The 24,575-nt window shown below is 41.0% G+C and overlaps 1 protein-coding gene across 1 annotated transcript; it reads left to right on the top strand.

The window, feature by feature from the left end:
* Nucleotides 1–812: 812 nt before the first annotated feature.
* c1qtnf1 (C1q and TNF related 1) lies at nt 813–22,640 on the top strand. The gene is made up of 4 exons (XM_079182085.1): nt 813–938; nt 15,158–15,297; nt 16,928–17,046; nt 21,613–22,640. Exons 2-4 carry the CDS (start codon nt 15,158–15,160, stop codon nt 22,161–22,163), a joined length of 810 nt encoding a protein of 269 aa, XP_079038211.1. The 5' UTR covers nt 813–938; the 3' UTR covers nt 22,164–22,640.
* Nucleotides 22,641–24,575: the final 1,935 nt, after the last annotated feature.

Raw genomic sequence — 24,575 nt, 5'->3', positions numbered from 1 at the left:
AGTAGCTCTGACAGCTTGACTGAGTAGCAGCAGGGGGTGGGGCTTCGCCAAGGGTCATTTTCTGTTGTCCAAAATGTCCAAATGCTCGATCTAATTCTATTCTTACAAAAGCATGCCTGTGTGCCACTTGCAGACTTAGTAGCGTGCTCATTTGTTTTGTGCTCTCTCAAATCATCTGTCGTCGGTATATATATATATGTCTGTGGGGGACAAGTGGAGCTGGGTGCAGGTACCAAAACAACAACACATTTAGCCAGTACTCCCTGTGCTGTGGCAACATGCAACATTGACATGCTATGGTCAATGGATTGGCAGATTTAGTTTTGTCAGTATCCTGAGTCATTGACTCATATCTACACCTGAACATTAAAATGTCACTCTGCTCTAAAAAAGAGGCCCCGTTATTATTTTTGTTCATGTTATTTAGGTACTCTGTGAAATGCTTTGGCAAGCCAAGGGCATCGGTGGGAGAGGCATTTGAACTTGTTGACCAAACAAACTGAGGACAAACGTTCTTATTAGTTTCAAAGCAGCTGTTCAATGTTAACAGAGAAAGGGACACAGGATGTGTCACGCTATGCTTCTTTCTTTTGGCTCTATTGGGTTTTCCCACACACAGGACTCATGTTTCTTCTCTTCTGTGTTTTTATTTTTTCCCCTTTGGGTTAGAGTTGTGCTTGGAGCTCCTCCTCCTCAGCATTAAGCTTTGTTTAACTCTCTTTCTCTCCCTCATTTTGCCACTTTTTCTCCCTTTTTCCTCTCTCTCTATTATACTCCTCCACTGGTTTGGAGGAGCAAGACTTTATGGCTGACACTGTTCTGTGTGGGAGGAGATAAAGAATGACCTGAGGACGGGACAACAACCTAAGAAAGACACAAACTAAGGGGATAGACAGACACTGTTCAGAGGAGAACTACTGGAGACTATAACAACAAAAGTAAGATTCTTCTACTTTGCAAAGAACGTTATATTACATTTAAACACTAGTGGTTTGTAGTGTGATTACGTTAAATACATCTAATCAAACAAGATCCAGGCTGGCATCAGGTCATTCTTGCTCTGTTATTGTGCTCTGACATACAGCTGGCCGACGCACGCACACACACACACGCACACGCACGCACGCACACGCACGCACGCACACACGCACACACACACACACACACACACACACACACACACACACACGAAGAAAACACATTCCACTTTCACTATCATAAATGTCCACATCCCAACACGCAGGGCAAATCATTCCCAGATGTCAGACCCTGGATGCCCTGTTCTTCCACTGATAGCTTTGGGAGACAACAGGACCAAAATAAACAGCAACCTATCTCTGTTCTTCACAATCAGCTTTTGTTGAGGCACTGAGCAGTTTTTAAAGAGGAATTAGTAGAACTGAATTCTGAACATCAGCTCTCAACTGTTCCTTACACGTTAACATTTTCTTTAAAATCATATTCATAGATTAATTCATTCAAATTGATTTAAAAGCAAGTGTTAAGCAAAGGCTGTTGTTGATAATAATGACGAATAATGTTTTTGCTTTGTGGGGTTTACAGCACAGTTTTGGCTCAGCAACAACCTCGCTGTGCCAGAGGGTTCTCACTCATATTCATGTCAACAAACCCCAGATCAATCCCTCGAGGAGTTGATGATTTTGACATTACTTTTTCACTTTCTAAATTCGAACAATGACCTCAATGTTTATGAATAAAAAGGACAAAACTGCCTGGTCTAGTGACTGGTGGTTGCTCATGATGATTCCCTGAGTCCTAGTCCTAATACAGGTCATCTATAGCGGGTCCTGTCCTAAGGTGAGCTCTGGTAATGTTACTGGAACAGTGGGGGGAGTTGTAGTGTGCAGCATCATAAACTTTTCTTTGATTCAGTGAAGTTCCACTGAGAGGAAGCTTCTCTTTTCAGGAACATCCTGATCATAGTTGCACACATTCACACATATTCACATTCGCACCAGATAACCACAGTGTGACCTGCTGCCCACTGAGCAACTCCATTGGAGTCTTACTTAAGCACACCTCAGTGATGGTGATGAAAGAGGTGTGTGTGTGTGTGTGCGTGGACACCATACTGATTCCTTGGCTCTGACACGACATTTGGAGATCCCTTGATGACCTTCATGGAGTGTATACATTATATCCCCACTGAGTACCTGAGATACGATTCTCTTCCTTTTCATGAGAAGGTCTCCAGCAAGATACAGCTCCGTTCTACCTACCTGCCAGTAGGGTGCAACATCTGGTCCCAGAGTTATGTATATTTTACATACAGTACATCAGTTTCACTTCATGTTGCCCAATAAGAATTCAGAATCTCAACAACAAATGCTGGTGAAATGTGGATCAGAGGATCGGTGGTTCGATCCCCGGCTCCACTAGTCCATGTCCATGTGTCCGTGAACAAGACACTTAATTGCTCCCGTAGCTGTGCCTACAGTGTGTGAATGTTGTATGAATGTTCGTTAGAGTCCTGATGGGCAGGTGGCACCTTGCATGAATGAATGGGTGAGTGGGTGAATGATGACATTTAGTGTTACAGAAAATGGATTCTTCTGGTAATGTTTGCCTTGTAAAATCATATTCTGTAAAGTGAGTATGTGGCAGTCAGCGTCACAGATTACCTGCACGTTGATGGATTGGTAATTATTTCGGTTCATACATTTGATGGAGTTTGTAGATGGAACTTTGATGCACACATGGGTTCAGTCTACTGCTTCAATATGTTTGTTATTCCAGCAATGCCTCATCACGTTACTCTGATGTTTTTCATCATCAGGGAATTTATACACATGCTGCTTTCGCTTTTCTAATGATTGTAACAGTGAATAACAACCTACCCAGCTTTGCAGGAACACTGTTGTTCCATTGATTTCATTGTCTTCTGTCTCGATGGCCAGGTGATGTGGTCGTTCACTTTTTACACTTTAGCTTGCTAGTTAATCTATTTAACCTGTTTTCATCCTGGATAGATCCTTCAAACACAGATTGTAGACCTTTCTATCTGCTTCTCTCTTTTTGACCACGTCATTGCATCTTTTTCAAATACATAAAAGGACACAGGTCTGGGAGAGATACTGAGAGGAGGATTGCTTTCACAAAACAGTAGTAAATGGCACAACAATAGCTTTTCACCAGATTTAATTGACGTTGGGTTCTATAATTTTAACTAATCTAACGGGTAAAATAAAATGTCATCTACTCCAAAACGACATGTTGGCGTTTCAAATCCGAACATTTTCAGAAAGAATCCTTTGTAAAAGAAAATGTAAGAACAATTAAATGAATTCATAACAATTGATAAAACCATCAGTGATTCATTGGGGATTAAACTACTGGTTTACCTCCAACCTAAGTACATCCAGATTGCAATATATTCAAAAATTGGAAAAGTAGATAACATTATGAACGTTAATGTTATGGCAGCAAGAATCTCAACCAATTACATATGACATGAAGCAGACCTCCTCATGCATAGAGCAAGGCAATCTTATTATCTTACAGTGTGCAACCAAGCCATTTACTGACATAGAAACCAATGAAAGACTAGCATGGTGTAACCTCTATTCATGTATTACTTATTATCCATCACTGCTGAATTCTGCACTGACCCGAGATCAAAGATATCTTCTGTGCATTTTACTCCTCGAGATAAGTAGTGACACCCAATCCTGCTCCAGTTTTTTAAAGCCACTGCAGCTCTTACACGTTTTAAAGGAATATTGATATTAAGTTATTTACCAAAGTTCTTGTCTCTTGATTGGAATACCATTTCATTGAAAATGAAAAAAATGAAAAATCATTAAGATCAAACAGGTTTCATCCAAAACCACCTCGGCTCAGACAGCGTAGTATGCCAGCTTCTCCATATCATTGAGTTCTCTACTCTTCAAAGCGGTCTTACTCCTGACGCAGAGAAGGCAATTGATCGCCTTGAATAGCATTTTTACTGGCTGGTATTATGCCGCATGGGTTTTTTGTCATTTCACTGCAGTGATTTAAGTTGTTTGTTCAAACCCTGATGCGATGGAGTTGACAGCAATCATCTAAACAATCTGTCCCTCTCTCCCCTCTGTTATTCGCTCTCTCTTAAACCTCTGGCGCAGGCTGTTGGACAATCAGTCAGTCAAGAAGCTTTTACCCATGCATAACACCACGCACTACATTTCTCTGGATGCTGTGGATTGATTCTGTGATGTCCGTCACTCTCTTCCCCCCCTCTAAACATTTTCAATCATTTGAGTCAGATCTGGGGTTATAAAATGAACTGGGTAAATCTGCCTTTCTGCAACACAATGCATCTGCAAGACAGCTGACTTACATAACCAACATGGCTGTGGTTCAGAACACATACTTGGGGTTTTAATCAACACCCAAACCACTGCAAGACACGTAGGACAGAGGGGGAATATGACTCCCTGATCATTTTACTCTGACATTAGTTATTAAAGGGAATGTCTTCCCTTGAATTTATTTTCTTAGCTCTATGTTACCTTTACCACCAGCTAAAGACCTGAAAAAGACATCTGCTCTAGGTTTGTTTAGGCAAAGAAATGATTCAAGACTCAAACTTTCAACTCTCCAAAGACAACAAAAGCATTGGAACATTAATGGCAGGAATTAATTAATGGCAGTTTGAATTGTAAACTCAGAATTTTATTTTTGCAGACTCTAAACCCTGATATCATTTCATTAACACGAATATTACACCACCATCAGGTTGACTTTCCAGGCTACTTGGGTTAGTTTAAAAAGTGGATGATCTTGTCGTTACTACAACACATTTTACTCACATGGTGGTTCTTTGATGATGTAGTGAGATGTAGTTGAGTACAAAGATGTAGTTGAGTACAAAGTACAATATCAGTATTCAGTCAGTGTTTTCTTCAACAGGAGCATTGTAGTGCTCTATTGACTTGAGCCCTTTTTGGTTTCTTAAAACATCACACATTAAAACCTCATATATTCGATTTTTTTTCGTAGAGTGCAAACTCCCAAAGTTATTCAGCACTGCAGGAAACACATCTTTTTGTCTTCTGTGTTGTACAACTCAAAACCTTCTTGTGCTCGTTGACATTTACCGCCAGCTTTAACTCTTCATCTGGCGGGTAAAAGCTATTCCAGGTAAGTTATTTTAATGGATTTACTCCTGACACAATGTAGTGATGAGACAGGACTGTGTTAACTCTCAAGATGCCCCTTATTACATCACATCTGTATGGTACAACATACTTATACTGCCATCTAGTGCCTGTTAATGTATCAACATACAACACACACACACACACACAGCACTGCACGTGGTGATAGATCCCATGTTATCTTGATTCACTATCTCTCATCTTCTCCTTTTAGCTCCTGCTTGTGGGTTGTGTGTAACCACATGCTCCTACTCTAGGCCGATGGCCTTACAGGACAAAAGTGACAAAAAATATTTTAAGCTCTGAATACCCAGCATGTTCACTACGTTCCCTACAAACAACTTATTTACAGCAAAGGAAAACATTTATATTTAACAAAACAAATAACTAGTTATGTGAACAGTAGATTGTAGTGACATTTAGGGAAAGATTAAATTCCCTCATGCCCAAATGTGGCCCACATTTGTAATTTGAGCTACATTTGGGTGAAACAAAAGTTAATGTAGTGGTTTACAGAGAAATGTCTTGGGTTTGTATGTATGTGATCATTTAGCTGAATGAAGAAAGTTGATGTTGCAGCTATTGCAGGAAGACCATCCTCTGCTGTGCCCTCATGAGGTCCTGGGTGATGATGGTGCTCAGGAAGTGTATACAGGGGAGTCGCATAAGGTGTTGAGGGTGGGAAGAGCTGGGCTCCTTCTGAAATTCCCAATGATCTCCACTGTCTTCAGAAGCTTGGGAGATTGATCATCTGGTAGACATGTGGTGTCATCATCAAACTCAGGGATTAACAGACTGATAATTGGAGGTGCAGCTCTTTGTGTACAGGTATAAGAGTAGAGGGGAAAGGATGCAGCCTTGAGGGGGACTGGTGCTGATGGTCAATGAGTCTGAGATGTGATTCCCCAGCTGTGTGTGCTGCCTCCTGTCAGACCGTCTGTGATCCACCTGCATTGAGACAGGTACACTCACACCTGGCACTGCAGTAGGGAGAGCTTGTCCTGCAGCATAGCTGGGATGATGGTGATAAAGGTGGAGCTAAATTACCAACAGTATCCTAGCGTAGGTTCCTGAAGAGTCCAGGTGCTGGAGGATGAAGTGGAGGGCCATGTTGGCTCTGTAGGCGAACTGCAGGGGGTCCAAGAGGAGGTCGATGATGGTTTTGAGGTAGGACAGCACAATGTGCTCAAATCATTTCATTATCTCAGAGGTCAGGGGCGACCTGTGGTTCTGGATTCTTTAGCGATGGGATGATATCTAATCTATCTAATATCATTTTTATTATTACTCACAATACTATTTTTATTACCGACATTATTAACGCACATTACTGACTTTGCTTCTTCACCGGCGTCTCTGTGCTTTCTCACCTCGCAGGTTCCAGTGGATCCTGGTTATACCTGGACCCTGGTCTGGCCTCCTGTCGTGGTTCTGTCATATGCATTGAATGTGTTGTAACTCTGTTATGTTGTTCATTCTGTACACATGACATCTATTGCACTTCTGTCCATCCTGATAGAGGGATCCCTCCTCTGTTGCTCTCCCTGAGGTCTCTCCCTCTTCTCTCCCTGTTAAAGGGTTTTTTGGGGAGTTGATCCTGTTCTGATGTGAGGGTCCTGGGTCAGAGGATGTCACATGTGTACAGATTCTAAAGCCCTCTGAGGCAAATTTGTGATTTTGGGCTACATAAAATAAATTGAGTTGAATGATGGTGGAGGTCTTGGAACAGGCTGGCACATGGCATGTCTCCAGTGAGGTGCATTCTTTGACTTAATCTCGAGTGACACAATGCTCCTGACATTTTATCTTGTGCCAACAGAGCCATACGTTTTTACCTAGCATTTACTCAGTTGGCAGACAATTGAGTATACTAATGACTTTGATGATCTTCTGACTTATCTCTGGCGCCACCATATCGTATACAAACACAACCCTAACTGTGCACACAGGGAGAAGAACATCACAGGTTGGCCGTGGTCAGCCGTACCACCAAGCAGGATCACAGCAGTTCAGCGTAGACATCCCCTGCTGTGAGGCTGTAATGGAACCGCTTGTCATCAGGGCTTAGCTCGGCATGGCTAACCTGGCGCGTGCAAAAACAAGAAAAGCTTTTTTTATCTTATTTTTTTAAATGTATTTATTTAAAAGGGACCATGTACAGTTAAAACATAAATGTCACCATTCGATGCACTGTACCAGATTGTAGCTTAAGCTAATTTGCATCTGCAGTCCCTTGGCAGGTCAAACAAGGACAAGACAATAACTCAATAAAAGGAAAAGACATAATACAAAGATATACCATAAAGAACATACAAGACACCCAATACAACGCTACACACAAATAGCACATCAAAAATGAATGTTTGTCAATAAAATCAAGTCAGAAAGACCACAAGAATTGAGGTCAGTGTTGTGCAGCTTTTGAAAGACTTTTTAAGTTGGATTTAAAAGTGCTGATAGAGCTGCAGCTCCTCACACCTTCAGCAGGTTCCACTGATGTGCTGCTTTAACAAAGAAGGCTGGTTGTCCAAAAGTAGTGTGGCGAAATGGTATTTTACAATCTCGTGTAGAGGATATTCTTGCTGATCTAATGGAAGTTACTGAGCGAGTGTATGTAGAGAGTTTCGATATTAACGCGTTGTGATTGACTGTATCAAAAGCTTTGCGTAGATCTAAAAATACAGCACCAACTACTCCTCCTTTATCGAGCATTGATTTCATTTGCTCTATTAAGTGCAAGGTAGCCGTTTCGGTGGAATGATTTGTTCTAAAGCCAAACTGCATACGATGTAGACCACAAGTGCTTGTGTTAAGAAAAGTTGTAAGTTGTTCAATGACAACCTTCTCTGCAATCTTTGACAGTACTGGCAGTATACTTATCGCTCTATAGTTACTGGCTTCAAGGCGGTCTCCAGATTTAAAAATAAGTGTGACAACGGCACATTTCCAGTCATCAGGGAACGAGCTGTGTTTAAAAGACAAGTTAATTAAATGAGCAATGGGGGGAGTTAAAATATCATTATGAGATTTCACAAACATGCTATCAAATTGAAAAGCGTCTCTGCATTTGGAGTTTTTTAAGGAGCTGATGATTTTGTTCACTTGTAACTCGTTAGTCTGTAACACCTCGAAAACCTGGCCTGTGTCGAGGTAAAGAACCTCTTTGTACCGTGGAAGGCCGCACGTCTCCCAGCCGTGCCAAAAAACTCAGCTGGCTCAAGTTATGATCGAAAAGTATTTAATAATTAACAGAAACTAAAACCGTTGCAAACTGCGTTACACTATCGATAGAAATATGTTTCATGAAACAGAGATCAAATGAAATTCCCCCACACAGTCCAGCAAAGGCTAGTTATCTGTCCGAAGGTCCCAAGTGATCTGATCTTTGACCTGAAAATACAGTATCTTATGGTTTGAAAATGTCTTGTCCGCTTCAGTGATTGGCCGAAATCCTTTAGCCCCTCCTGGTTTCATCCTTCCTGCTGACCACTTCCTGAGGTGCTGTCGATTCTCTGCTTATCACCTCATACGATCATCTTCTGAAAAGCCTCACTCAAATCCCTCTCTCTCCCTCATGACTACTCTTTACAGTGTTTTATACATACAGTGGCTATACTTTTTGGTTTATTACATTCAATGATTATACTTTTATGGTTTAACACTTCTATAGGTAAATTTACTGTAAACATATAATACCCTTTAATACACTGTGACCTTTTATTCTTGTGACACTTTTATTCACCACTAGGGGTGCTATTAATTCTACTACTAATACTTTTTAATACTGCAATTCTCCACACCTGTAGCATCCGTAGGAACGATGTCCAATTTCCTTTTTGTAGACTTTTTTCCTAGCTCATATACAGACAAAAAATTATTAAAGACAGAAGCAACCGCAAGATGATCATCAATTAATTCACCTTGTACTTTGAGTTTATCTCCTAAAAATCTTGGGTCTCTCCTTGTGAGATTGTCGATATTTTTCCAGATCAATTTGCTGTTGCCTTTTGCCTCATTCAATATATTGAGATAAAAGCGAGATTTAGCCAATCTTAGCTCCTGGGTGACTTTGTTCCTTAGACCTTTATATATCAGCATGTCAGTGTCTCTTGTAGTTGTAATTGACTTTCTTAGTGCAGCATCTCTAGTCTTCATCAGCTTCCACAGATTTTCATTGAACCAGGGTAAATTATTTTTAGATTTAGATTTCATCAGGACCCCCACATTAAATATTTCCCTCACAGAGTTGATTCTATGAGTAAAGGTGTTATAGCCATAACACAATTCGTCAGAAGATAGTACATCGTCCCAGTTCAAGCTGTTCATTTCACTGGCAAATTCTTCCTGCTTAGCTTTAGGTATGCACTGTAGGATCTTTGACTTAGTCACCATGTTCCTAAATCTATTTTTTGTCAGTTTTCTCGCAAATAAGGTTAGGTTATGATCCAATAAGCCAGTGATTAAATTATAACTTTTGGTTGTTCTTTCTGGTTTGTTAGTAAATATCAGGTCAATTTGAGTACTGGAGCATTTGGCAATCCTTGTTGGGCCTTTTTCTAATTGTTCTAGATGAAATTTCTCAGTGATCAATTTGAGTTTTTTCCTCTTTGATTTATCCCCCCAGTTCACATTAAAACACGCCCATGAGAATTAATTCTTTGTTGAGATTGCACTCTTTCAAGACTTCCCAGTGAGCATTTTTCCATTTAAAAGACGTCTACGCCCACCGTTGAAAAGACGTTCAGAATTGGTTCAAAAGTGAAAGTTTTTTCGCCGACTATTCATAGACGGTGATTGAACGTTCACGCTTAGACCAGATTTCAATGGGATTTGCAATACTACAATTTTTCGTCCTCTACATTGTGCTAATAGTATATCCTCATTTTAGAGGCGTACTAAGAAACCACATCCACATTCATCAGTTGAAAGCCAGTATTGCAAATCCCGTTGAAATCTGGTCTAAACCTGAACGTTTAAACAACGACTATAAATAGTCGGCGAATAAACTTTCACTTTTGAACCAGTTTTAACATTTCACGTCGTAATGCTCTCAGATCAATATGTAGCAACTAAATACTTAAACATAGTAACACATCAGTTTACTTACAGGACAAAAGACCAAGTGAGACAGGCAACCGTTCATTTGTATTTATTAACTTCTTGCACCCAAGAGCCCCCTATAAATACACACAATATAATGCACAATATAAATAACGTTCTTTATATATACAACCATCATCTCCTTTTCCTGATTTAAATGTCGTTGTCAAAGCCGCACAGGAGCCGGTTTCAAAAGGTCTGCCATATTTTCAACTTGAACATCTGTGAATTAAACAAGTATTAGAAAAACATATTGACTTTTAGACCAGTTGTGACATTGCTTTGTTTTACTCACGTCCTCCTCATCTAAACTGTGTACAGCCCCACTCGCTGTCCGCCGTGTATTTTACATGTAAAATGTCCTAAATAATAATTGTATAACGCTGGGCTACAGCAACAGTCCACAAAGAGTCTTCAACGTTTACTAACACATGTTGCTAACGCTAATGCTAACATGCTAACGCTACTCTCTAATATGCTAACGCTAGCTAGCACTCGCCCGCATGGTCAGCATAACTTATTTTTGGTATTGTAATGATATTTAGGTTTACAGTATTGGAATAAAGTAGTTAAAGTACTTACAGAGTATGTCGTTAGCGTGACGCATTGTTTATTCCGTCAGCTCGTTCACTTCACTCATCAACTCAGTAAGAGCTGCTCAAAACGTGGCGTGTCTCCAACAAAAATAAACAGAGTCCGTGCGCATGCGTGCTGCAGCCGAAAACATAGACTCGTATTTTACGTGAACATACAGACATAATGTGCTCTGCTCTCATTACGATGTCCTGGGAGCTTCTGGTTGACAGCACAGAGTCTATAGTTCCATATTTATGACGTTTTATATGAAACATTAAATGCGTTGAAATCACGTCTTCCTGTAGACCACATATCAACGGCCAGCGTAATATCATTTTGGAGTAATATGTTTAAAGTAACCAAAATCGCATCTCTTTCAACCTACAACTGAACAAACCATCAATATTTTAAAAGAAATTGGTGTTTCGTGACACGTTGATATTGTAACCGTAATTTAGCGGGTGAAATGACGGTGAAAATAGGTCTAAGACGTTCAGACCCGATTTCAACGCGATTTAAACCAAATATCAACGTTGAAATCCGGGTTAGTGCTCACTGGGTTATGTGAGTTGATCATAGAAAGTGTCATCTGCAGAAGGGGGCCTATAGATACCTAAAATGTTAAAAGACATTTTCTGGGACAAGATTACTGTTGTGAAAAAACCTCGTAGAGACAACGGAGAAAGTCAATTTGTAGTTTAGTTAATCAAATGCTTTATTTCAAGCTCAAACGGAGTATTATATTCCGGCAGTTATACGTGCATGGACCTAACAACCAACACCCAACATATAGTTGAGATATTCGTAAAAAGGCGCTTGTAACAGAGTGCGCTGACGTATTTAAGGTTCTCCTTAGTGGAGCCTCATAGGTCAAAATCATAGGTGCAGGCGGAGCTGGGTTTAGAGCAGCGGCCTGGTTGGAGCACTGAGCATTGTCCCGCCCACACTGGCTCACGTCCATTGATTGTTGTCATCTGTCAGTGTGTGTGCATGTTGTCGAGTGCGTAGATGCAATTTCGGCAAGGGCACTGTTCTGCTGTGATTACTAGACAATGTGTTCCTGTTTCTAGTGTGATATGTGATGGCCTTTGCCCTAATCACACGTTGATCACAAGGGCTGTATGCTGACAGCCAATGTATGTTGATCACAAGGGCTGTATGCTGACAGCAAATGTATGTGTGTGTGTGTGTGTGTGTCAGACATTTCCTCCTTTCTGTGCCACTTAATAAGCTATCTTTCAAACTTAGAGGCTCTTACTTGCCCTGACGTAATTTCAAACCTTCTACTCAGTGTTTCCCACATTATACAATAAATGCCTGTTTATATGCTTATATACGTGTGTGATTGCGTGCTTGTCTGCATATATTTATTTCCATGACATTACTTTTAACCCGACACATTCTAACCAATTGTCCGCTTTGAAAACCACACGTTGACATATTGTCCCGGCCACACTCGGGCATAAATCAGCGCCGAAGTTCTGCGGCGTTCCTGGAGTCACTGGTCCAGGATTTAGCTGTACATCACCGGAGAGCAGGAGCAGCATGAAAAGGAGACCTGTTATCCTCCGGGACGGGGTGGCCGATGAATGGTCCGCTGTCCGCTGATGATTCGCTCCTGTACGGGCACGTCCGTGCCGCAGGACGAATATATTGTAAAATCGCGCAGTAAATTAAACTCACTGTAAGAGCGTCAACTGGCCATGAGCCATCGTTTGTCCCAAGCTCAGCCGCCAGTAGTGCGCGGTGGTCCAGCTGATTTCCATCAATTGTTAATTGTGTGTTATGGTAATTAATGGCCATGACTTTAAAATGTATTTCTGTTTTTAGACATGGATTCCTAAAAGGAGGTGAGTAAAGAATGGAGGAAGCACTTTAAGAGTAACAGAATTCTTTTGGTAAATCAGGAGGTAGCGGAACAGAGAGTTGAGTTCTGTTGAGTTCTCATTACGTTACGAGCTATGAACCGAACCATGGCTCAAAATTGGAGATCTGAACCAAACTGTCAATTTAGAGAATTGTTACACATCTATTAGTTGAGGGGATAGCCACAACAATTTTTGCATTTTATAAGGAAAGCAGGTCATTTCTAACATACTTGCATAAAGGTCCAAAAGGTTGATTTATTAGATGTGGAGGGAAGTTGCAAGTTTCCTAGGTCTGATAGTGTTTGGAACCAAACAGTGTAGACAGCCATTTAAGGAGTCCTTTCCAACTAAGTTAGTGATGGCCATTCATTTAGTGATACTCACCAGAGCATTTAGATCAAGATCAAGGTTAGGGTATCTTCTTAAAGGGAACACCGGCTAATATGTTATTTCCATGTCTTAGGAAAGTTCAATCAATATTTGTGACCAGAGAAGTAACTGGTGGTATCATCAAGTATAAAGTCTGGAGCTGTTCCACAGATAATGAATAGGAGACTGATTTTCTGGACCCACAGATATGTTTTTTTTTTATCTCATAAAAGGAAAAGTTCCAGTCCTTAATTATGGTTGGCTGAACCAAGTTCGTACCCGTTGTAAAATGCTCTACAAACACACAGCTGTGACTGCATTACAGCTGTTTTTAGATCTGATCATCAGCCTGGATGAGAACGGTCAGGAGTATGCTAAGCTGTCATTTAATGAATCCACAAAAGAACAGAAGGATGCTGGGGAGAGAAACAATGGCTACGTTCACAATGCAAGCATTAGTGCTCATATCTGATTTATTACTCAGATCCCATTTTATAATAATCACCCCAATCTTTGCATGCTTTCCACTTTGTTGCTTTGCAACCGCTATGCTAAGTGTTGCTAAAGAATTACATTGATTGGTGGTCATTATTTCTAACATCTGGTTGCAAATAATTTGAAGTTCTTGAAGTTACGACACAGAGACTTGAGCTGACAGTTATGTTCTCTGTGATGCTCATTCAGCCTTCTTCTGCAGCTTTCGTGCTGAAAGACAGAGAGTCTAGATCGAAAAGCAGTCTGAGATACTATCCCTGCACTGCTGCTCTCCTTCAGAGGCAGAGAAGTGAACCCAACATGTTTGGTTGAGCCCCAACCCACATGTCTTGAGTAAGTAGGCTTTTATCCTCAGGTCCAGCGAACACTTTCTTATCAGACATTGGTAATTAGCCACCACAATTTGAGCCAGCTCCTACTGGAACTAGAAACGATGTGGTAAAGTAGGAAGAACTGCAAACGCATGGGTGGTTGAAAATGTGTGGGATGACTGCTTCTGTCATTTGTTTGTTGCACTAGACTCCATACAGGTTGGTCACGAGGGCTAAGATGGCCTACTGGCTGAAGCATGCTGATCCAATGAGTGGAATAAAAGTAGACTGCTGTGGGTTAGGGTTGGTTGAACATTGGGCAGGCATGCTGTCTTAAAAGTCCACAATGTTTGACCTTTCATGGATTCTTCTGTTATCTTACCCACACATCACAGATGATATGTGTGTCGAAAATGTCCTAAGAGGTAAAGTTCAAAGACTTGTGGCTTCATGGTAGAAACTTTAATCCTCAATGAATCTCATGTTTTCCCTCAAGTGACCTCTGTTTCTAATCTCTGCTTTATACACACAGACCTGACTGTCCACATTCATGCGTGGGTGGACCACATGACGAAAAACTCTTTGAACTTTCAAGTCATTTCATTTTTACGAGAACAAAGAGAGAAGTGGTAAAGCTTCTCTATTCTCGAACTTCTGTAAAAGTATCAGTACCACCATGAAATAATATTTTACACGCTCTTTGTTACAGACCAAAAAGTACAGCACTATTTGCGATAAAATGTATTAAAATATCAAAAGTACATATCTCCCCAATTGTTAGCACCCCCCCCCCCCCCCCAAAGTATTTGTAAATCTGTCTTTTTTTTGACCAGGCATGTTATTGCAGTCGGGGATTGGGTGTGTGTCCTCACACTTTAACCCTTGTGATCATCTGTGTGTGCAGTGTCTCTGATGCATGGTCCTTTATATGCTGTGTCCTGTGTGTTTGCTGCAGTCAGACAGGGAGTGTCATGGCATTGCTCCGGTGATTTGTCTCTTGAGTTAAAATTCAAATATGCGTTTTTAAAATAGTTTTAAATGGTAATGCTCATTTCAGCTTGTTGTTGCATAAAGATAATCTAAACCACCACTTTACATTGAGCAATGCTTTTCCCCACAAACCATAAATGAATGGGAATTCTGTATTCATTTCAGCATTAAAAAAAGTTGAAACTAAAATACCTAAACTTTACTCACGTCTGATTAAACGGAACAGTGTCATCAGTCTATGATATGTGTGTGTGTGTGTATGAAGGAACACTGTTCTTGTGTATTGTAGATGACCACAACCTGTGTGATGGCCCTGCTGCTCCTCTGGGCCTGTCCAGTGGACGCCTACCGGACCCCCTCTGATGAGAGAAAAGATCCAGATCCCAGTTGGGACCAAATGGACACAAAGAACCACCATCAAGATGCCAGGTACCTTTCAATCCAGCCTGGTGCATACATTTGCACTTCAATCGACAGAAAATGAACACAACTGACATATTTATGCAAAAACTAGAGTCTGACAGTAGTCAACTGGATTTGACTTGAAATTGACTTGAAATGTACAACACAGGGTTGCATAGTGAAGTGCAGTTGTAGTCACTTGATGCTACATAAGAAAACCCCCAAAATGGTGGGTTTAAGGAGTCTTACAGTCTGAGCAAAGGTAGCACTCTATATTCTTTATGGCTAGAGAGGATCCGTCTTGTGTAAATATGACGTCACATTCTCGTTGTAATCGGAGCGACTCGGTGAAAAACACAAAGTCTGAAGGAATCGGCATTCCGAGGTGAGCAGGGAGACAGTTGTATTTATGTCGTAAGTGGATTTTTGTACTCTGAGCTCTGGAGGGAGGAGCTCAGTACCCAGCAGCAGTGTCTCCTTCTCCGCCCAGGAGCAGAGCTTTGCCTGCTGGGAGCCAACACCGTCACCCAGCTGCTGGAGGCGGAGGAAAGGATGGAGCGCATGGGGCAGATTGTTAGACCCTGCTGCCATAAAATAAGAGGTGAAGTTCCTCGTTATAACTTTTAAGATAATACAAAATAATTCTTGATTCATGACGTCATTACATTAGTAAAACCTTAAAGGAAAAATAACCACCTTTGCGCCCCAGAGACACAAAGAACATCAGTAACAACTGCAGGCGGATACTATGCAGCTAACTCGGATAAGTAAACATAAGGTTGAAAATCCCTTTCCCTTTAATCTAAAGCAAATGACAAGCTGCATTCAAATTGAATTGCATGTACACATGTCACACAGAACTGCGTAGTGTAGAGGGTTTGGATACAGGATAACTCAATGACTGCAGGGCTGCTTACCAAACGTAAACACATGAAAACAAACTTTCGTGAATATATACTGTACAAACTCTTGCAAGAGTTTTACGCAAGACAGATCCTTTCTAGCCGCAATCCTGTAGTCTGGTTGTACAACAGTGCCCAAATAATTCTGCTATAGCTTGCCAGGCAGCAGCACAGTGAACAGGTTGTGTCTGGGTGGGTTCTGTTTTTTAATATTCTTTTAGCTCTTCTCAGGCTCTTCTTCTCACCAATATCACTGATGCTCAGTAGATGGTACCAGTGATGTTCTGGGTGCTTTTAATCACCTGCTGTTGAGCCCTCCTGTCCTGTGCCATACACATCCCATCCTAGTTTGTAATGTTTGCAGTCAGGATGCTTTCTATTGGTCCTCTATAAAAGTTAACAAGAACTTGTCACAAGGACATTTTTCCTTCTTAAGTTTCCTTTAGAAATGCAGCAGTTAATGAGCTTAGTTATCTTCACCAGGATTGAGATGTGTGATAAGCATGTCAGGTTGTTTGTGATGCTGATTCCCAGGAACTTAAAACTGTTCACTTGCTCCACCTCAGCTCCATTGATGAAGACAGAGGTGGGCGTCTTCACCTCCTTTTTTCTAAAATCAACGGGAGGTGCTGGGGTCTGAAGAAGATTTTAAGAACATTAGACAAAAAATAGTTATACAAGTTTGAACTTAAATCAGAAAGACAAAAGCTTCCGTATGACTTGCATGCCTTGGTTTGGTTGTACTGTATGTAAAGGAGTAGGGAGGTGAGGGAGTGCCGAAGATGCTGCGACCCAGGAGAGGAGAGTCCCCATCAGTACCAGCACTACCCACAGTACCAGATAGTACCACAGATTAACATTACTCTGCTCAAAGGTAAGCCATATTTAATACAGTATTGGACTTGTGTTGGTTTCTGAAAGCTCATACTGATATTTACAGCATTTTGAATTGACGGTGACAGACAGTATTTTTTAATTTGATTAATTCTAATTGGTAAAGTCCTGGCTATATTTCAAAGGCCTGTCAGAACAATAAAGCCTTCAAATCTTATTTGCTCAGTGCTCAATAACTTCGTATTGCCATACATATTTATAGATACAGTATTTATACTGTAACAAGACACAAATAAAGCTGCTCTCAAACCAATACAAATATAAATATCTTCGACTTTATCATCATTTTAAGGCAGTGCTTGACCACCCCTGTGCTGCAGACTGGTACTGAAATATTTTTTTATAGGGACACAAGGAAACCATGTGATTCAGCAAAATAACTGAATAATAATAACTTTGTGCTATTTATGTGGTAAGTAACTTTCCATAGCCTACATATTTCCTCATCTTTCAAAGGAAGTAAAGGAGACAATATCTGTGTAAACTCTAATAAATAAATAAATGGAAATAGGACAATGTAAAACGGAGAAAAGGCCCCAAAACAAATTAAGGCTCTGTCTTCACATTTACATATTTTTTTTATTTTAAATGGATAAGAATTTCTGTCCAAACCACCTCCTTTTGACAAAATATCTCCATCCACACTAGAACACTCGCCGGCCCTGTAGGTGGTGATAAAGGCTACGTCAGCAATACATCAAATACCAGAGGACAAGATTCCGAGCATGGGCAGTGAGCTTATTTTCCTTCGGGTTGTTAACAAAAAGAGAGGAAAATATCCTTTTTTTTAAATGTCTGTGTACCTGTCAACAGGGCCTAAATTACAAGTTCAGACAGAAATAAAGGTTTTTGTTGCTTATTGAAATTTTCACTTTGGGACTTCTCATCACAACCATTCCACTACCGATTAAAGACAAAATTAACATTTCAGTTGGCAGAGCACTGACAAGTGGTAGGTAGAGGTAGGAGAGGTTTCACTAGCAAGGACCACACCATCAAATAGAAGCGTTTAACAGATTTATTGAAGGTAAACGTGATTGAGATGTGAGGCTTGAACTTCATGTAGCTCGTCCGGTTAGTCGAATGAGTTGTGGGGTAGCTTCGATAGGGAAGCACCCGGGCATGGCGAACCCCCAAAACCCCATGTTACTTGAGAGTAGAATGACCAGAGTACAGGTCATTACAATGTGGGTGAATGTAGTGGAGGTAGCTATTTCTCCAAGCTCTACAAAGGAAGGGGACATCATTAATCGAAGTGATGGTATAAGGCGGGGAGCTCTGAACATCTGAGGCAAGCGAAAAAACGGGCAAAAACACAACTTCTAAGGTTCGAGCAATGTGAGGATTATTGCATCCAACAGCAGCGAGGATTTTTTTAACAGGCTCTTTGCGCAGAAGACCTGTGACAGTGATGTTACGGAATAGGTTAGATAGTAGAAGTGGCAGGCCGTGCATTTTATACCTGGGCCTTCACTGCGGGAGTGCGTCTCCTCTCTGCTTTGACTGCAGCTGGGACTGCTGCGCGATTACCGCCCGTGAGTGCTTTGGGGTGGCAGAGGGGCAGCACCCGCTGCTCGTTCACGACAGTGCAGAAAGTATGTGCTTTAACGTCAGAAAAGTCTCCAATAACACCAGAACAAGTCGCTAGATTTGTCGCTAGTAGCTTTTGACACAAAAAGCCATGAGGGTTTGTAAAGTCGCCAGATTTAGCGAAAAAGTCGCCAAGTTGGCAACACTGGCAGCGGCTAAATATGTCCCCAGAGCAACACTGGACGTAACAATGGATCCTATCACATATTAAACCAAACAAAAATCCACTCTTCATAAAAACAAGTTGTACAAATAATAATATATAAACAAGCATATTAAAGCTACTGCAGATGTAAAAACAAACGCATTCAACTTACCAAAGCTGTTGTTCACGATTTAGCTCCTGTTGCTTCTTTCTTTGTTAATAAAGAGTTTAATCTCATGGTTGTTCAGTACATCCGTGCATTTTAGTTCCAGTCAGAAGTCCTTCTCGATTCATGGAGGCCAGTGAAGACAGTCGAGCCTCCCCAGTTGTATTTCTTGAATTCGTTTTAATGCGTTTGAGGCTGAAAATGTCCAGTCGACAGAGGCAGAAGATATTGGGATTGTCACCGCCCAACATGTCACGCTATCCCACTGACCAATCACGTATGGCTAGGCCAGCTAGCAGCTCTGACACGTCAAAGAATACGCCCACCATGTCAAACTAAAGATCTGATTAGTTGAAGAATATGACACTCAACAATATCGTCCCCATTCACTTAAACTGCAAAGGGATTCACTTGTGAGTCTGCAGGCCTCGGGCCTCTCTTCTACCTAGAGACACAGAGGTGAAATCTGATTGGATAAAAAATATGAAATTATAAAATAGCTATAACTTTGTGATTCTGTTTAGGCCAGCAGAGAAGGCTTTGTAGGCCCTGACGGCCCGCCACTGCTTGATAAGGTTATCATGAACATACAAGCTCCCAATCTCCCTCTTCCTATAGCTAGCTACTCGACTGATAAGTTAACTTGCTAAACACTGGCTATGCACTAGCCTAGACAGCATGCTAGCGTCATTAGCATGTTAGCATCGATCGCTAGCTTGATATTATAACCATCACCATGTATATATGTAGCCAGACCCAGACATAAATTATACATCAAGCTAGTTGACATCTGTCACACTCAGATAAAATATTTACCTTGACAGACAATCCGTTGAACTTGGAGAAAGTATTTTGAGTATTTTAAAGACAAAATTACTCCACTCTAAAGTATTTTGTTACAAATTAAGTTAGATTTGTTATCGGCCCTATCAAATACAAATTACAAAATACTCAAAAGTAATTGAAATACGTCTTTCAAATACAAGTAATAGAAATACTGCCCATCTCTGCCTACAAGTACGTCAGCATTAACATGCAGCTCAGCATTAACGTGTGCTGTGATTGGTCAGTGGAATAGCGTGACTGTTGTGAAGCTGAAGCTAGCTAGCAGAAGTTAGTAGTAAGAGTTCAAGTTGAAAGATATTTAAGAGGTTATGACATTGACATGACATTTTTAGTATTTTGCTTGGTGTAGATTCCTTTTTTTTACCTAGCTTTGTTTTTTTAACACTCAATGGCTGATGGAGGAGAAACCGATTTCTCAAGGACATTTCCAGGCCAACCCTACAGCTAGCAGCCCTGACCCAGCCAGGAAAAGAATTTGTACAAACGGTATTTCTGGCTAACAGCGTCAGAGAAGCTTTGCACATTTTATGGCTTAAATAATGTAATAACCAAGGTAGCAACACGACACCATAGCATGACAGGACACTTACACGCTACGGTGCTTTTGAAAACTTTTGGAGAGACCCGAGTGGATCTACAACTCGAACACATTCGCAGGAGGACCTCTGGCTGGAACTGAACCTCACCGATGTTCTGTACAACCGTGTCATTAAACTCTTTGTAATCAAAGAAAGGAGGATGGACTTTGTCTTTAAATAGTGAACAGCAACTTTGGTAAGTGAAGTGCTTTTGTGTTTTTACATCTACAGTAGCATTACTACCGTGTAAATTTGTCTATGGTGTCGTTTTTATGATATGGTTAATATTGTTTCCTCTGATGTGAATAATATTTGAATGGCTTGTGCTCTTCAGTTTGAGGCTAAGCTAGTTGCATAGTGTGCCTCCAAGAACACATACGCCTCACCAGAGTACAATGTTGTACTTCCAGGGTGGGAGTGTCAGACAGCATGTTGCCAGGTTGAGCGAAGTCCACCGAAAACATTATATTTCCCACAATTTAAGCTTCTGCATTTTCCAAATGCACTAGTATTATTCAAACGTATTGTTCAGTTCGTAAGCCTCGTACCGAACGGTTTATTACGAATACGTGTATCGTTACACCCCTAGAAACAAATAATAACCGTAGCTGTGGCATCATAATGAGGTTATTATGAGGTTATTAGGAGGTGGTTCAACTGTAGTAGGACAGCACTGAATGCCCAGGTATAAAATGCACTTATGCCTTATATACAATTCATTGATTCATTTTCAAAATATTACCCTCAGTTAACACAAATATTGCAAGAGAAATATCAACCACCATCAATATAGATTATAACATTACAACATCTTTTCACAATATTCTTTAGCAACTAATCAAAGGTGGAATCGTCATCTTTCACTATAAGTAAACAAATTGAAAGAATACAGAATTTGCTTACCAATTTTGAGATCTTGGACGATCTAATCTATTGATGCTCATTATTGAACTCAAAAAAGATCCAACAGAGATTAATTAAGGCAGCTCTAAACAATTTGATCGTTAAAATAACTTAACGGTTAACCGACGGCATTAACCGTTGATTTACATGCAAAGGATGAAATATAACTGGATGTTATAGTTGTTCTAAAATACTGTAAGATACCGTTGTAACTCCACCGTAAATTTAAAGCAATTCATTACAGTTCAAATGGCCATTCAGCACATATGAGACTGTCCTAAAAAGAAAACTAAAAGCATTGTTTTCTGCTGCTCCTAGGTGAGAAGGGTGATATCGGTGAACGAGGGTATCATGGTAAATCAGGCAGAGCTGGTCAGGGTGGTCCTCCAGGTCCCAGTGGCCTAAAGGGCAGCAAAGGCAGCCTGGGCCTCCCTGGTGAGTCCTGCAAGTCCTACTTTGCAGCCTTTTCTGTTGCCCGCAAGAAGGGTCTCCACTCCAATGACTACTACCAGACACTGGTATTCGACAAAGAGCTGGTCAACCTCTACGGCCACTTCAACATGTTTACTGGTAAGTTCTATTGCTACGTGCCGGGCATCTACTACTTCAGCCTGAACGTGCACACATGGAACCAGAGGGAGACGTACCTACATGTGATGCACAATGAGCAGGAGGCGGTGATCCTCTATGCCCAGCCCAGTGACCGCTCCGTCATGCAGAGCCAAAGCCTGATGCTGCAACTTGAGAGGGATGACCAGGTCTGGGTGAGGCTCTTCAAAGGCGAGAGGGAGAACGCCATCTTCAGTGACGAATTTGACACTTACATCACCTTTAACGGACACCTGATTAAGCCCAAACATGAGCTTTAGGTAAAAGACTGACAAGTGTGAGTTGGAACCTTAAAAGGTTGTATGTATGGACAAATAATGTTCTAGAGCAGTCCTTCCCAAACACTGGGTCGGGACCCACAGGTGGGTCGCAGGAGATTTTATTGGGGTCCCCAAATAAATTTCCAGAATTTCTTCCAAAGTCTTATTTAACATTTATATCTGCAGTACACCTTTAAGCCAAATGAGGTAGCCCGAATATTATTGTTCTGATAATTGTAGCCTACTAATATCATTGAATCTAATATGAAAGACTAGAATACGTTTGTTTTACTGATGAGAAGGAAAAACTAGAGCCTGTTAACTCCACTTGAAATGTATATTGTTTAAGAGGAAAAGATTATGTAGCCTGTTATCTCCACCTAAATGTATTTATTGGGTCTTATTTATATTAGTATATTACATGTACTGTATGTTTTCAAACATAAAAGCATAAGTAAAGTTGAAATCTCCTCAAAATGGCTGGTTTACCTATTAAAGATGATAGGCTGTAAAAATGGTCTGGAAATTTTATTTACATACAAATTTGCTCTCCTCACGATTTATAGATGCGGCCCGTTGTGAAATGGGTCCTGATGGTTTGTCATTTTGAAATAGTGGGTTGGGAAACACTGGTCAGCTATTCTGAACCAGTGGGCTGTGGCCTCAGAGCGTCATCTAGTGAGCCACAGAGGTACTGCCAGAGATGGGCAAAAATACATCAAAATGTATTTTGATACAAAATACAAAATACCCCCAAATAAATGTATTACAACAAAATACAAAATACAAAATACTGGTGCCAGAAAATGTAACAAAATACATGTATTTTGTATTTAAAATATAGGAAATACTTTTTTCTGGATTTTCTGTTTTCTCACAATTTGGTATAGCAGAGCATTCAGGTTTGGGCTATAATGTACACAAAGCTCTGGTGAACCGCACAAAAAGGAAGAACAGTCACGGAATGTCAGTGTAACTAAGCAAAGCTATTACAAGACAACAACTTGATTGATTATGTATATATATATTTGTATTAATGGGACTTAACAGCCCATAAACTTTGGCGTTGTATCAACAAGAAAATATTCATCACATATGACATACAAGCTCCCAATCTCCCTCTTCTTAAATGATTCTGGCATTCCCTTCAAAATCATTGCTACTAACAGCCCGTCACTCAATGTCTCACCTGCGTTTCTCAATGCTGTGATGGCGGTCTCTGCGCGTATAACATACTCCGTCACACTCTCACTGCTCGACTTTTGAAGCAAAGTCAGTTCTGTATACACACTAATTACGTGTGGCTTCCCTTTGCCAGCATAATAGTCTCTCAGAATCGTCAGTACTTTCCGCCCATCGTCTGCCGCTTCTCTCATTACTAGCGACAAACTTTTATCATCCAGAAACTGGATTAGCTCCGTGTATGCTTTGGCATTTTTCGTCTCGTAGGCTGCCGGTTCTTCATCCTCGGTGGGCTCATTTAAAATAGTATCCTTTAGCCCTTGCAACCGAAGATGGCCCAAAAATTTCGTCTCCCACAGTTCATAATTTCGCCTACTCATGGTGCTAGCATAGTATGCGAACTCTCACTGGACACGCGGTACGTTGCGACTTTTCTCTCGGTGGTACTTCGCTGGATAATTTTCTCTGGGTGACCCTGGGTAGCTCTGGATAACTCTGGGCCCATAACCTGTTAGCAGATGTAGATTGTACAGCGATGCTGGCGTGTATACCCAGTGCTAACCCGAATGTAATTACGGAGGAATAAAACAACGTGGGGCATCACTTCTGTTCAGTGGAACTCTTTTTTCAAAGTAAAACTTTATTGACACGTCACCTTCAGCACCTCTTATTGGCTGTTCTCTTTGTCCATCACACAGTATCTGAATTAACTCTATAAAGCCTGCATATGACAATACAAATAGATAACATATAATTGAGAACACATTTCTACGTGCAATGCCTACCCTGTGAACATTGGTTCCAGTGGCAGCTGGTCAATAGGGGGCCATGGGGGCCTGACCCCACCTTGAGCCCCAAAAAAAAAGAAGAAAAGAAAATCCTGTGTTTTTATTTTGAAGGGGATTTTGTATGCAGCCTGTCTGCTCATCATCTCCGCTTGTGTGCACGGCTCAAAACGCGCAGCTAGTGGGGCTGGCCCCACCGAGGCGGGTCTATGAAGCAGTTTAGCCAATTGCTGATTAAAGATAGAAATGAGTGACATACAATTTACCCAATCAGCGTCCTCAAATAGATTCAGAGTGGGGCCAAAATGATTTGGCCCCAAGCTGCGCGTTCTCGTCAGGAGAAGTCTCTACAGGCGAGCGCGAGCGCTACTCCCCCAAGACCCGTTTGAGAGGAGAAGTTTTAGGAGAAACTACAGGCCAAAGAGCTGACCCCAGATAAGCCTGA

This window comes from Pholis gunnellus (assembly GCF_910591455.1).
Source record: "Pholis gunnellus genome assembly, chromosome: 21".
Lineage (NCBI taxonomy): Eukaryota > Metazoa > Chordata > Actinopteri > Perciformes > Pholidae > Pholis > Pholis gunnellus.
This window is presented reverse-complemented; position numbering and strand designations above follow the sequence as displayed.